A 13,175-nucleotide genomic window follows, 5' to 3' on the forward strand; every position below is an offset into this window, starting at 1 on the left:
CTGCAGCACACAGCTGACTTCTGCAACGTTGGAACGTGCGGACACTCTCATTCGAGGTGATCGACGGATCACAATCAAACACTTCGCTGCTCAGCTGATAGTTTCTGTTACTAGTGCTGACACATCCACCAGTTGGGGTACTGAAAGGTGTGTGCCCGCTGCCTTCCTTGCGCCCAACAGAAAACCATAAAGAGCAACGAAAGACCTTCTGCGCGGATCTGCTTGCGCGTTACGAGGCTCATCGTCCGACGTCGACCAGTAGATGACGATGATGATGTTTATATTTGGTTTGTGGGGCGCCTAACTGCGCGATTATCAGCGCCCGTACAAATTCCCAACCTTTTCTCAGCCCAATCTCGCCACTTTCACGAATGATGATGAAATGATGAGGACGACACAAACACCCAGTCATCTCGAGGCAGGTGAAAATCCCTGACCCCGTCGGGAATCGAACACGGGACCCCATGCTCGGGATGCGAGAACGTTACCGCGAGACCACGAGCTGCGGACTCGACCAGCAGAGTCGTACCAGGTGGGCATACAGGTCCTCCCAGAAAGGTGATGTAAGGTCGCCACGTTGGAGATTATGTTGAAAAATAATGGTTGTAGTCATCCTCACCGTCTTTCTCGTAACTTGATCCAAATGAGCATAAGGGCTGAGATCTTCCTTTCCTGCTCGTCTGCCCACCTATTCCTGTTGCATATTTTGCAGTTCCAGGAGGGAGCGTCAGCGACCTCCTCAGACTCCACCACACTTCATTCCTTCTTTGAAAGCATTTACTACAGCTCCCACAACGCATCCCAATGTTTAGTTTCCTGCAACAACATCCGTAGTCTCCACTTATGGCCAAATATAATATCTGTAACAGATAAAAAAATGACCATGTGCGATTAGGGCTCGCGCACTGAGGGTTGCATACAAAATTATATATATAAAGTCCATCCATTTCTGGAATCAAGAATCCCGACGATTTTTGATTTTTATCGACATTGATACAAGCAAGATATTGGTCCCAGGGATTCCAAGACTTTTCAGAAAGTTTTAATTATAGATTTGAAGTCTGACAACAAATGACAAAAGAAATATTTTTCGTATGACTTTATTACAGATTAGCAATTTTCTAATTTTTTTATTTTTATTTGTACTGTGAATCCTTTCTTCTTGCCAAATTTCATGATTCTATGTCAAAAGGAAGCACGCTTAAGTTTTTAATGAATGAGATTGCGAGAGTCAAAATAAGTGACTTACATGGCCGTATCATTTGACTGCACTGACTTAAAAGCTTCACTATTTTCCATTGCCAAGGGACCAAATACCTTAATATGTGACATAAATTTCAACTTGATACATCTACCCGTTCCTGAGAAGAAGTGTTTCGAGAAGTCGCACAGACAGATAGACAGACAGAAGGTCAACAATGTAAGCCTAATCCTACACGACTTAAGTTTTTCCGAATTGGGTTACAGGCCCCAAAAAACTTAAATTTGTGAAACTGAGGGAATATTAAAAGATGTATTACATTTACTTTGCAACATAAAGTACATTTGCTAGTAGTGTGAATTCATTTACGTGGGACGTATGTGAACAAAGAACATTAGACAGTAGTCGCATCTAAAAGTAATTTAAAACACGAGATATTTCGTAAATTTAATACAGAGATGCCAAACCTTCACTTGTGCGACAAGGAACAGAAACTCCAGTGCGGCTATTCGCAGCAAGGGGTATGTATAAAACCACGCGCGAATGTGCATAGTTCGTTTATTTCAGTACATAAACAAAAGTCAGGCCTAGATAACGGAAATCGGAAATTAAGTGTACTTGCAAAACCTTCAACATAATAACCACTCAATACACTGCGAAACGTATACGAATTGCGATACTTTTACGACAATTTTTAGCGCCAGCGTTAACAATAGTTACTTATATCTCTATTCTATGGCTATCTCTATTCTCCCCTTTTAAATAACTTTCCGATGCCCTTAAAAAGTACATATTTCTATTCATAAATAAAACATATTTACTTCAATGCCACAGGTGCCGAGAGTTAAGGATATTAACCATACAACAAAGCTACGTTCCCCTCTGCGTACTCGCTTCGATATCGGGAATCATTCACGATTCAAAAGCAATGTTAAGTCTTACGCAACTCACTAGCGACCAGCTACCTAGTAGTAGTGCTAAATATGCACTGCGGCTAATCAATATTCGCGGTTTTTTTTTTTTTTTACCCAGAATGACACACTTAAACTGAAGTTTTCCATCATGTATCATGTTGTGACGTTATCTTAATAGACATTTTGCAGGAACGATTCTTCCATATCAACTTCATACAGGGTGTGGCAAGTAAAAGTAGCCGGGATCACTGGATACGATAGTGGCAGCATTAACGGAAGAGGAAAAGACCTGCAGTTGCTTCCAACAGGGACGAATCTTGGAACACATTTACACAAACTTCTGGCCTGACTGAGTTGTCAGAGGTCAGTCTGGTCGTGGCCCTAGCTGGCCCTCTAGGTTACCTGATCTGTCAGTGTGCGATTACTTTTGTGAGGGGAGCCCCCAAGTCTAAGATGTATCGCAACGACCCTCATACACTTCAAGAACTGCAGCAGAACATTTCGGATTAGATTGCAGCGATTCCAGCAGTTCGGCTTCGATCCGCCTTCAGCAGGTTACTGACCAGGGCCCAAAAGAGCCAAGAGATGAATGCTGGTCACTTTCAACATCTGCTATAGCCAGAATAGTACCGTATTTCCTTTCCTCTGCTGTGTATCTTGTACTCTGGAACTCGGTTCTCGGGGCCACTTTTATCAGCCCTACCATATACCGGGTGATCAAAAAGTCAGTATAAATTTGAAAACTGAATAAATCACGGAGTCATGTAGATATAGAGGTAAAAATTGACACACATGCTTGGAATGACATGGGGTTTAATTAGAACCAAAGAAATACAAAAGTTCAAAAAATGTCTGACATATGGCACTTCATCTGATCAGAATAGCAATAATTAGCATAACAAAGTAAGACAAAGCAAAGATGATGTTCTTTACAGGAAATGCTCAATATGTCCACCATCATTCCTCAACAATAGCTGTAGTCGAGGAATAATGTGAACAGCACTGTAAAGCATGTCCGGAGTTATGGTGAGGCATTGGCGTCGGATGTTGTCTTTCAGCATCCCTAGAGATGTCGATCACGATACACTTGCGACTTCAGGTAACCCCAAAACCAATAATCGCACGGACTGAGGTCTGGGGGCCTGGGAGGCCAAGCATGACGAAAGTGGTGGCTGAGCAGACGATCATCACCAAACGACGCGCGCGAGAGATCTTCCACGCGTCTAGCAATATGGGGTGTTTTTCTTTTTTTTTGTTCTAATAAAACCCCATGTCATTCCAAGTACGTGTGTCAATTTTTACCTCTCTATCTACATTATTCCGTGGTTTATTAAATTTTCTAATTTATACTGACTTTTTGATCACCCAGTATAGCTTAAACGATTTAAACACCGCCCATCGGGAAAGTTTTCAAGAGGCAACACTTAATCGACAAACATCATAGTTCAGCGAGTTTACACGAAATGTTTATAAATTACATACACAAACTTTCCTCGTGAATCAGTCTGTTTATCAGAGAACACATTTCTACAGTAGTTCCTGAGATTAGCCTTCGCATACACATTGATAACCACGACGGAGACTTTAATTTATAGTCTAAAGACATTGTTTCGCTTCCCTAATCTCATTTCGTTACCGATTTTATGAACGTTTACATGCCAATAAATGCTCTGGACTTGAGATAATTGCTACCAATTTACAACAAAACCCTGCTCCCAGCAGCTGCAGCACTCTTTCTCTAGCAGAATTAGCAGTTATTGGATATGCTTTTCCGGTTGTAGGGTTTTCTAATATTCTGTTCCCGCTAGCCACGATAATTGCTGTCACTCGGCCGACGCCCATTTAATTTGCAGCCACTAACGTTATTGCGAGCCGCCAATAGGTCAGCACAGGAGTACACTTCACCCCCAAACGCAGTTATTTGTCGTCCTGGGACGCTCTTCTCACCTGTTTATCTCCCCATGAAAAATTCACAGTCCAATATTTTGTTATCTAATTTGCTCCGATTTAATTAAAACAGCCACTGGTCGTCTCGCTTCGGTACAGCGCATCCACTAGAAAATGTAGAGACTGATACTAATGCACGACGTGATTAAAACCTTGTTTAATTTCCAGTCGATACAGACTGTAATCATACTTCGATACGGAAGTGGCGTGGTTCAAATGCTGTCTTTATTTACGTTTTTTTTAGTTTCTCTACCTATCTTCGTAAGTGAGCGGTCAAGGTGTTTGACTACTATGACGAGGACCCTAGTTCGAGTCCCGGTACTCAAAAATGTTCAAATGTGTGTGAAATCTTATGGGACTTAACTGCTAAGGTCATCAGTCCCTAAGCTTACACACTACTTAACCAAAATTATCCTAAGGACAAACACACACACCCATGTCCGAGGGAGGACTCGAACCTCCGCCGGGACCAGCTGCACAGTCCATGACTGCAGAGCCTGAGACCGCTCGGCTAATCCCGCGTGGCAGTCTCGGTACTGTCAGGCGTTATTCCTTGTTGGTAGATGGTAGCCGCTTCTGGATACACGCTAGCTCTCCCACGAAAGCCTACCTACAGAGTCTCAAGAACCAGTATTAAGTGAACAATCTAGAAATAAGAGAGATATTGTCACCGGTACGATATGCGAGTTAGGATAGCAATAATTAAAACAAGGCTGTTTTTCTTTTTTCGGTAATCCAATGTCAAGCCTTGTCCCCCGAATGTCACGCCGAGCTACATAGGGAGAAATGATAATTGTAATAAGTCAGAGCTCGCAGGGAAAGATTTTAGTATTCGTTTTTCCCGCGCGCTGTTCCAGAGAGGAACGGCAGAGAAATAATTTGAAGGTGGTTCGATGAACCCTCTGCTAGGTACTTAAGTGTGACTTGCAGAGTCGTCGTGTAGATGTACCGGGTGATCAAAAAGTCAGTATAAATTTGAAAACTTAATAAACCACGGAATAATGTAGATAGAGAGGTAAAAATTGACACAATGCTTGGAATGGCATGGGCTTTTATTAGAACAAAAAAAGAACACCCCATATTGCTAGACGCGTTTGGTGATGATCGTGTGCTCAGCCGCCACTTTCGTCATGCTGGGCCTCCCAGGTCCCCAGACCTCAGTCCGTGCCATTATTGGCTTTGGGGTTACCTGAAGTCGCAAGTGTATCGTGATCGACCGACATCTCTAGGGATGCTTAAAGACAACATCCGACGCCAATGCCTCACCATAACTCCGGACATGCTTTACAGTTCTGTTCACAACATTATTCCTCGACTACAGCTGTTTTTGAGGAATGATGGTGGACGTATTGAGCATTTCCTGTAAAGAACATCATCTTTGCTTTGTCTTACTTTGTTATGCTAATTATTACTATTCTGATCGGATGAAGCGCCATCTGTCGGGCATTTCTTGAACTTTTGTATTTTTTTGGTTCTAATAAAACCCCATGTCATTCCAAGCATTTGTACCTCTCTATCTACATTATTATGTGATTTATTCAGTTTTCACATTTATACTGACTTTTTGATCACCAGGTATATCACAGAGTGTAACGGGTATAAGTGCAGATATTTCTATTGGTGAATGAGCACGGTGTGCTTGCGTAGTATCTTCAAGTGCACTTGGCAAGACCAAAATATTAATGCTTATTTTCCCCTGGGCAGCACCGGTATTACAGTGAGGATACATGCACACAAAGCGGTTAGTCTATATCGACTGGCGTAGTCCATTTTGTGGTCCAGTTACAACTGTACAGGAAAAAAAAAATCTACTTCTGAACTCACTCACGTCATTGGACATTGGACTTACCTGATGCCTGATATAAGCTTTTATATGAAAGAAAATTGAAACCTGCAGAAGAAGACTTGGTATAATTCTTGAGGAAACGTAGTGGCCGCCTTAAAATATTTTAATGCATTTTTATGGTTTTATGCTTGTTCCAGCATTATCCATTACCTCGAAGGAAACGAATCATTGACAAATAATCAACAGGAATTCAGATAATATAGTTCTTGTGAAACGCACCTAATCCTTTTCTTCTACGAAGTAATCAGTGCTATCGAAATGCGGTGTCAAATTGATTCCACATTTTTAGATTTCCAGAAGGCTTTTGGCCGTTCTTAACGGGCGATTTCTAATCAAATTGTGCCCCTATGACGTATCGTCTCATTTAGGCGATTAAATTCGTGAGCTCCTGTCAGAAAGGTCATAGTTCGTAATGACTGACGGAAAGTCATCGAGTAAAACAGAAGTAATACCTGGCGTTCCTCTGCTGTTCCAGATTTACATAGACGACATAGGAGACTACCTGAGCAACCCTCTTAGATTGTTTGCAGATGACGCTGTCATTTACCGTCTTCTAAAGTCATCTGATGATCAAACCCAATTGCAAAACTGTTCAGGCAAGATATCTGTGCGGTGCGAAAAGTGGCAATTGACTCTAAATAATAAAAAGTATGAAGTCATCCACATGGGTACTGAAAGGAATCCGCTAAATTTCGTTTACACGATAAATCATACAAATCTAAAGGCTGTAAATTCAGACAAGTACTTTTGGATTACGGCTAAGAGCTGTGTCGTTGATGTATTGGAGAAGGTTCAAGGGTGGAGTGGTTTGGGAGTTTGGCCGCATATGTGAGATAAAGGATTAACCATTGGAAGGAAAAAAAATGACTTCTTGTCTTTTTTTTCTTTGGTTTTATTTCACATCCTAGCCCCACTAGCTTCACAATGGTCAAACAAGCCGCTCTTTTGCCTGGGTTTCATAGATTGGTAGCATAGATTTATCTTTTTGAAGATTACAATATTTATGAAATATTTCAGAAGATGCTGATGATGAAAATTCTTTTATGACATATGGGGAAAATACTGTGTGGGCTCCTAGTAACTACAGTGTAGCAATGTTGATGGGTATAGGATTGATGCACATTTTTCGTGTAGGAAGACGTATATGTGTATGGGGAAAAGATCGTATGGCTGAGCTGTTGGTCTTAGACTGGTGATAGAACTGTGACTGGGGAGAGGTGAATGCTGGAACCCTCACTGGATGGGATTGGTAAGGGAAGGATTTGAATGATAGTATGAGACTGCAGCTTGATGATTTTGTAGTGTATGACTGGGATCATTGATCTCCTCTGCCCTCTCAGCTTTGGCAGTAATGGCCATTCTGACTTGGCGGAAGGGGGGGGGGGGGGAGATACACCAAAAATCAAGCAGATTTGTCGATTAGAGTTTGCTTCGTACACCCGACAAAATCTGGACAGTCTCACTGACAGCAGTGTCAACCTGCTTGGTGCAAGCAGATGAGCTCCACAAAGGTGAGGTTTACTCTGCAGCAGAGGGCTGGTTAGAAACTCTTCATTCCAGCCGCTTCATTGGGATTTTAAAGTAAGCAACGGGAGTGGGCAGACTAAACTGGGGTGGATTCGCTGCTGAAGATTAAGTTTGCCTCATACTGAGAATGGATAGCTGTTACAATTAAAATAGAAGACAGGTTGTTGGAGTGTGCGATAACGTAGGAAATTGGACAATATTTTCAGCTGTGGTAAGGGGATGAAGAGAGTTCTTGTGGTGACTGGGTTGTCAATCAGTTGAATGGGATGGTGAGTTCTTGTATAGTGGGGGTTGGCTTTGCTTTGGGGTTATTAAAATATGTGGGATTTGGTTCACTGGAGGCAAGGGCTTACCCATCGAAGGTAGGGAGAGAGTTGCAGCCTCGCTCCTCTAGAAAACGATCCACATAAATTTTATCACAATCTGTCTCGCCAAACAGAGCACGTAATGCATACTGCCTAGTAGCAAGTTTACCCATAAGTAGTTATGTTTAACTATCGACACTAATTCGTCATTCAATGCGAAACCAATAAAACTCGCACCCTGCTCATCCTCCTCCCCCCCCCCCCCCCCCCCCCCGCCGCCCTAATCTATTGGAGAGCATGTCCTCGGTACGCTCTTGATTTCAGGTATTACAGGGGAGAAGGGGAGAGAGCAAGTTGAAGCACACTGTATAAAGATGGTAGTATTTGTAATGCCTTCGCATTTGTCCTGTTGAATCTACTGTAAAACTAAATGATCGTAGAACGACAGAGTGAAACCTAACGGATATGTTACGTGATGGTCCGCAGGAGATCGAGCACTGCTACTACCACGGCACGGTGAAAGACTACCCGGGCGCGACGGCAGCCTTCCACACGTGCAACGGCGTCAGCGGCGTCATCCACGTGGGCAACGAGACGTTCGTCATCCACCCCTTCTACGGCGGCGACCTCTCGGTGAGTTCCAGGCCAACGCCCGGCGCTACGCTGCAATGCCGTGCTTGTGCTTACGCTGTAGACGTAGAGGCCACGCCCATCTGTGTTATCGTGATGCCTACTTTCAGGGGTCTCAGTGGATGCTTTTACTGCTGTGACACCTACGTTCGCATACTGTCCCCTATCCAATCAGGACGCTTCACGTGTCTAGCGTTGTCTCAACATAGAATTAAACAGCCAATCGGTTGCACATGAGCGGCAGGTACATTGACCTAAGTTTCGACAACTACTATGGGTGTCTTCATCAGAAAGAACTGTTGCTAAAGCGTAAAACTACATTGCTAACAAGCAATAGCCAAAATTTGGAGCAGCTGTGCTCAAGTCTGATGTTGTTGGGCACACGTGGCAAAGACTAGAATATTTTATTTTACTTTTGATTTGAGCATAGTTGCTCTAAATTTTGACTAGTGTAATTTTACGATTTAGCAGCAGTTCATTCTGATGAAGACATCCATAGTAGGTATCGAAACCTAGGTCAATGTACCTACTATTTATGTCCAACTGGTTGCATGTTTAATCCTATGTTGAAACTGGTATACAGTTGCTGAATAACAACCATGTTCAAAACTGTTATTTATTTCTAGTTTTCACTCTCTACATCCAGAAGTAGAGCGAGCTATTTGAGATATGGGTCATCATGAAGCCACAGCTCCTCTCGTCCAGCTATCAGGCGCGCTGGTAACGGGGCAGAGAGGTTCGCAGTTTGGGATAAACTGAAGGATTACCTGTTACGACATACGACTTACTACCAAGGATACCTACTTAAAGCCTTGGTCAGAGCCAGAGGATTACAACTATTTTTAATTTATTTCTGACACAATGTTGTCCCTCGTCCTAGACAAAAATCAAAAATATTTCTGTGTGTGTTTTGGTGCAATAGCGGTGTGGGAGGGGGGTGTATGTACGTATGTAACAGAGAGAGAGAGAGAGAGAGAGAGAGAGAGAGAGAGAGAGGGGGGGGGGGATTTTGTAAGCAAAGAAATAATTTTAAAATATGAGAAACAGTTTTACACTGAGAATGGGTTGTGAAGCACCATTGATATTATTGGCAGCCAGTTATGAGCCTTTAACCACTACATCAAAACTACTGTTATCGTAACAAATAAAAACGTCACAGTAAATATTAGAGACTGGGTGAGTATAAAATACGCATGCAAAGATAAGGTGGTCACGTCAAGACATCTAACAATATTACATAAACAAATCTCCGCAAATGTCTGGTTTACCAGTTTGGTGTATCGTGGTTCCCTGTTCTTGCAAAGTAAATGCAATGTATGTAACACCATCCTCTGAAAGAATACCAAATGATATTCTTTCCTCTTGCTGCCTAGACAAGTTCATACACTTTTGTACGATCTTCTATGGGTGTCGTTTCCTTTCTGTAAAAATATGGTGTGTTTTATTCCTACGCTGCTGTTCTCACTGTGATGATGTTTTGGTTGTGGTCAGTGGCCAAACACAACCAACTGCTGTTTGTAGCTAAAGAGAGGCCCCATCGAGTTTCAAAATAATTATGTAACTTTACTGTTTCTAGTTGGTAGTTAAAACGTTGTGACTATACCTAGCACTGTTAGTGAAAAAGTGCTTCCACCCTCAGGATTCGAACCGGCTACTCCAAGTCAAGAGGTACCGCAATGGTGTGCGTTAGTAACCTCTGCTATGGAGGATGGAGCAATTATTCAAGATAATATTGTGAGTCGTCCATCTATGGAAGCTTGGAGAATAACCCTAGGCAGAATACGCAACACAGATGCAGCTTCATTGTCCTATTATATGTCACTATAAAGACATTTTCTGTTTTCTGCTACATTAGAGAGTGAAAGCATCCATAAGCCGTCCTCACACGGGACGACGCTGCTAGCGTTAACGTGGACACAGACGAGAAATCCAGCCTCACGAAACACAGTGCCAGCACCACATGAGTCGTGCTGGTTAACGTGATGTGCGACTGTAGCGCTCTCCAGCGGAGGCTGTTGTCTGTATCTGGCTCCCAAACCACTCGGTTTGTTTACGAAAATGGACATGCATAATACTGCTACGTTAGCTCTATTAAAACGCACATTTACTGCCTTGTTCACATGCTAGTCATGTTGCTCCGTCTGTAGTATAAATAAATAAAAACTTCAGTATCTATAAATATGTTACAGGCAAGAAGAAAAGCTACGTGTCCAGTCAGCAAGGACATTAGCTTGTAATACTTCACAAAATGACACAAACTCACTCCTGAGACAGAGCACTCTTGTATTTATATAAAATCTAATATTTCAGGAAATATTCCTTTTAATTTAATAAGAAAATACAGTAGCCTTTTAGAAAACACGATTGTGAAAAAAACATTGGTACAGCAGGACGCGAACCCGCTACGCTTTGTTTCTTAACTCGAAACCTCTACCAACTAAGCTATGCTGAACTTCTAAAACACGTGATCTAATATCTCAGTTAACGGGCTTATGAACACTTTATTTGCTGAAATGATATTCACTGACATTTAATTGTTACCAATCCCACCAAGAACGAAGCGTTTTCCACGAAACTTCACTGTGTCCTTGTCTTAGAACGATGTACTTTCGTAATACGGGATTTATAACACGGACATAGCTAAATACGAAAATTTTCTAACAACTAGTATGACATTTTCCGTCATTTTATTACAGCCAGTAGTGCCAATAAAGAAGAGTTCTCAATCTGCTGGTGTTTAGGAACAGCATACTGTATATTCATAGGGTGAATGTTATAATATAAAAACCACTTAATATGTGCTCTAGCTGAAAACAGCAAATACAATATGGCGTCTCGCCAATTCTATATGTGACGCAGAGAACGCTCTTGACTCTTATTGGTTCAATCTTTCGTAGCACTTTGCCGAAATGTCACAGAACTTATTTTGTTTCACGCTAAACACTGGCTCCTCGCTGCGAAACAGCACGAACTGACGTCACAAAACTCGTACAGCTCCACGTCAACGTTAGCTAACAAGGAACCCATTGAGTGTGAGGTCGCAAAAGGCCACGGATGTTTACGGATTTCGACGCCCCACATATTTTTCACCATCCAGTCACAATATTTGCTGGTAATGTCAACAGGGTGTGGACCTGGAGGTATCCACTGGTAAGCACAACATGGTGCTACGGAGTGTAGTTGAACTGTTTAGACGACGAGTAACTCAAATGGCTCTGATGGGACTTAACATCGGAGGTCATCAATCCCCTAGAACTTAGAACTACTTAAACCTAACTAACCTAAGGACATCACACACATCCATGCCAGAGGCAGGATTTGAACCTGCGACCGTAGCGGTCGCGCGGTTCCAGACTGAAGCGCCTAGAACCGCTCGGCCACCCCGGCCGACACGAGTAACTCACAACAGTACTACTTTGACCGTAGTGTTGATTCAAAGCAGAGCAATGGCAACGATAAACAAAGCAACAATTGCATTATATCTACAACACTTGCCCAATTTGATATTTCGTCATAAAGCAACCCAAGGAATTTCGCAGAGTGAGAAAGAAGTGAAATATGAAATATTAGCGTTTCTGCAAGATGAGTCAGTAGCATATGTGGCGTCGTATATACTCGACTGTGAGAACAATGTACATGACGACTACAATGATAACGATACGTGCTTAACAAGTGAAAGTGATACTGAAACAAGTGTCTAGTCATGTAGTTCATAATTCATGTCGGACAGGGGGTTACAAATCCTGTGTACAGTGAAACGCAGGAAAGGACAATCGTTGTCCAAAGAACGGGTACTAAACACAACTACCTATATGGAAGATCATCCGCAGCATAATGTAAAAACAAGTGTGAAAAGATTTCGAGTAAGTCCGCAGTAACATGACCGTGTAGTGCATAAGGAAAACTACGGATATTCAAGGGAGGACAAGTTGCACTTGTTGCAAAAACTGGCGTTTCCGCGTTGTAAGGATGCTCAATACAATATACAGGATGTGTATAATAGTGACTTGCTACGTTATGCACATAAAATTGTGCGCGGCATAAATTAAAGTGTTTTCAAGGGAAATAGTGGATTTTTGCATAACTTCAAATAGTGCTACAGAACTGAAGGACGTAGGATTAACGAAATTTCAAACAAAGCGTCAAATTGTCGATGCGGAGCGGAGCGGATTTGGAAAAGAAATCCTTATGAAAGGAACCGTGGAAATCAGAGGTACTAAGAGTGATGTAGCACGATCAACTAACATCAGTGCCTTAACGCATCCATATAGAAGTATGCCGACTATTAATCTGGGTGGTAAATTGGTTCAAAAGTTAATTATTGTGCTGTGAGAATTTGGACGTGCACTGCCCTCTACGCTTTTAAGCAAGAATGGGAAAATGGGCGTAATAGAACTATAACTATGATATGAGCACTGCTTTTGGGCATTAGCTGATCAAAATAATTTGCTTTTGCTTGATTCCTGGTCTGCTTATAAAAATCATACTCCTTTAGAGAAAACTATCCTTCCTGAAAAATGTCTGATGTTGCACTCGAACTACTGGACAAATTCAGCCTGTGGATGTTTGTTTTTTCCGTTTCTATAAAGCATATTATCGCAATATCTGCAGCTTTACCTTAAAGGATAGCCAGTTTCAAGACAAGCTCCACGACAGACTGTCTCACATTCGGTCGCATTCCATCACATTCCATCTGTTCTCATTACCCCGTTTTACCAATACGGTTGTATATGCATCTTTTGAGAGTGGATTCCTACTTGAACTTCTTGCACTGGTTGTAACTCCCAAGGAATTCGCCTTCGATC

The 13,175-nt window shown here is 42.1% G+C and overlaps 1 protein-coding gene across 1 annotated transcript in view; it reads left to right on the forward strand.

Annotated features, from left to right (window-relative positions):
• Positions 1 to 13,175, forward strand: part of LOC124607241 (disintegrin and metalloproteinase domain-containing protein 22) — a 1,086,760-nt gene that overhangs the window by 771,349 nt on the left and 302,236 nt on the right. The window contains exon 6 of the mRNA XM_047139515.1: positions 8,227 to 8,373. Within this exon, the coding sequence (XP_046995471.1) occupies positions 8,227 to 8,373 (147 nt within the window). The remainder of the gene's footprint in view (positions 1 to 8,226; positions 8,374 to 13,175) is intronic.

Source organism: Schistocerca americana, chromosome 3 (genome assembly GCF_021461395.2).
Source record: "Schistocerca americana isolate TAMUIC-IGC-003095 chromosome 3, iqSchAmer2.1, whole genome shotgun sequence".
Lineage (NCBI taxonomy): Eukaryota > Metazoa > Arthropoda > Insecta > Orthoptera > Acrididae > Schistocerca > Schistocerca americana.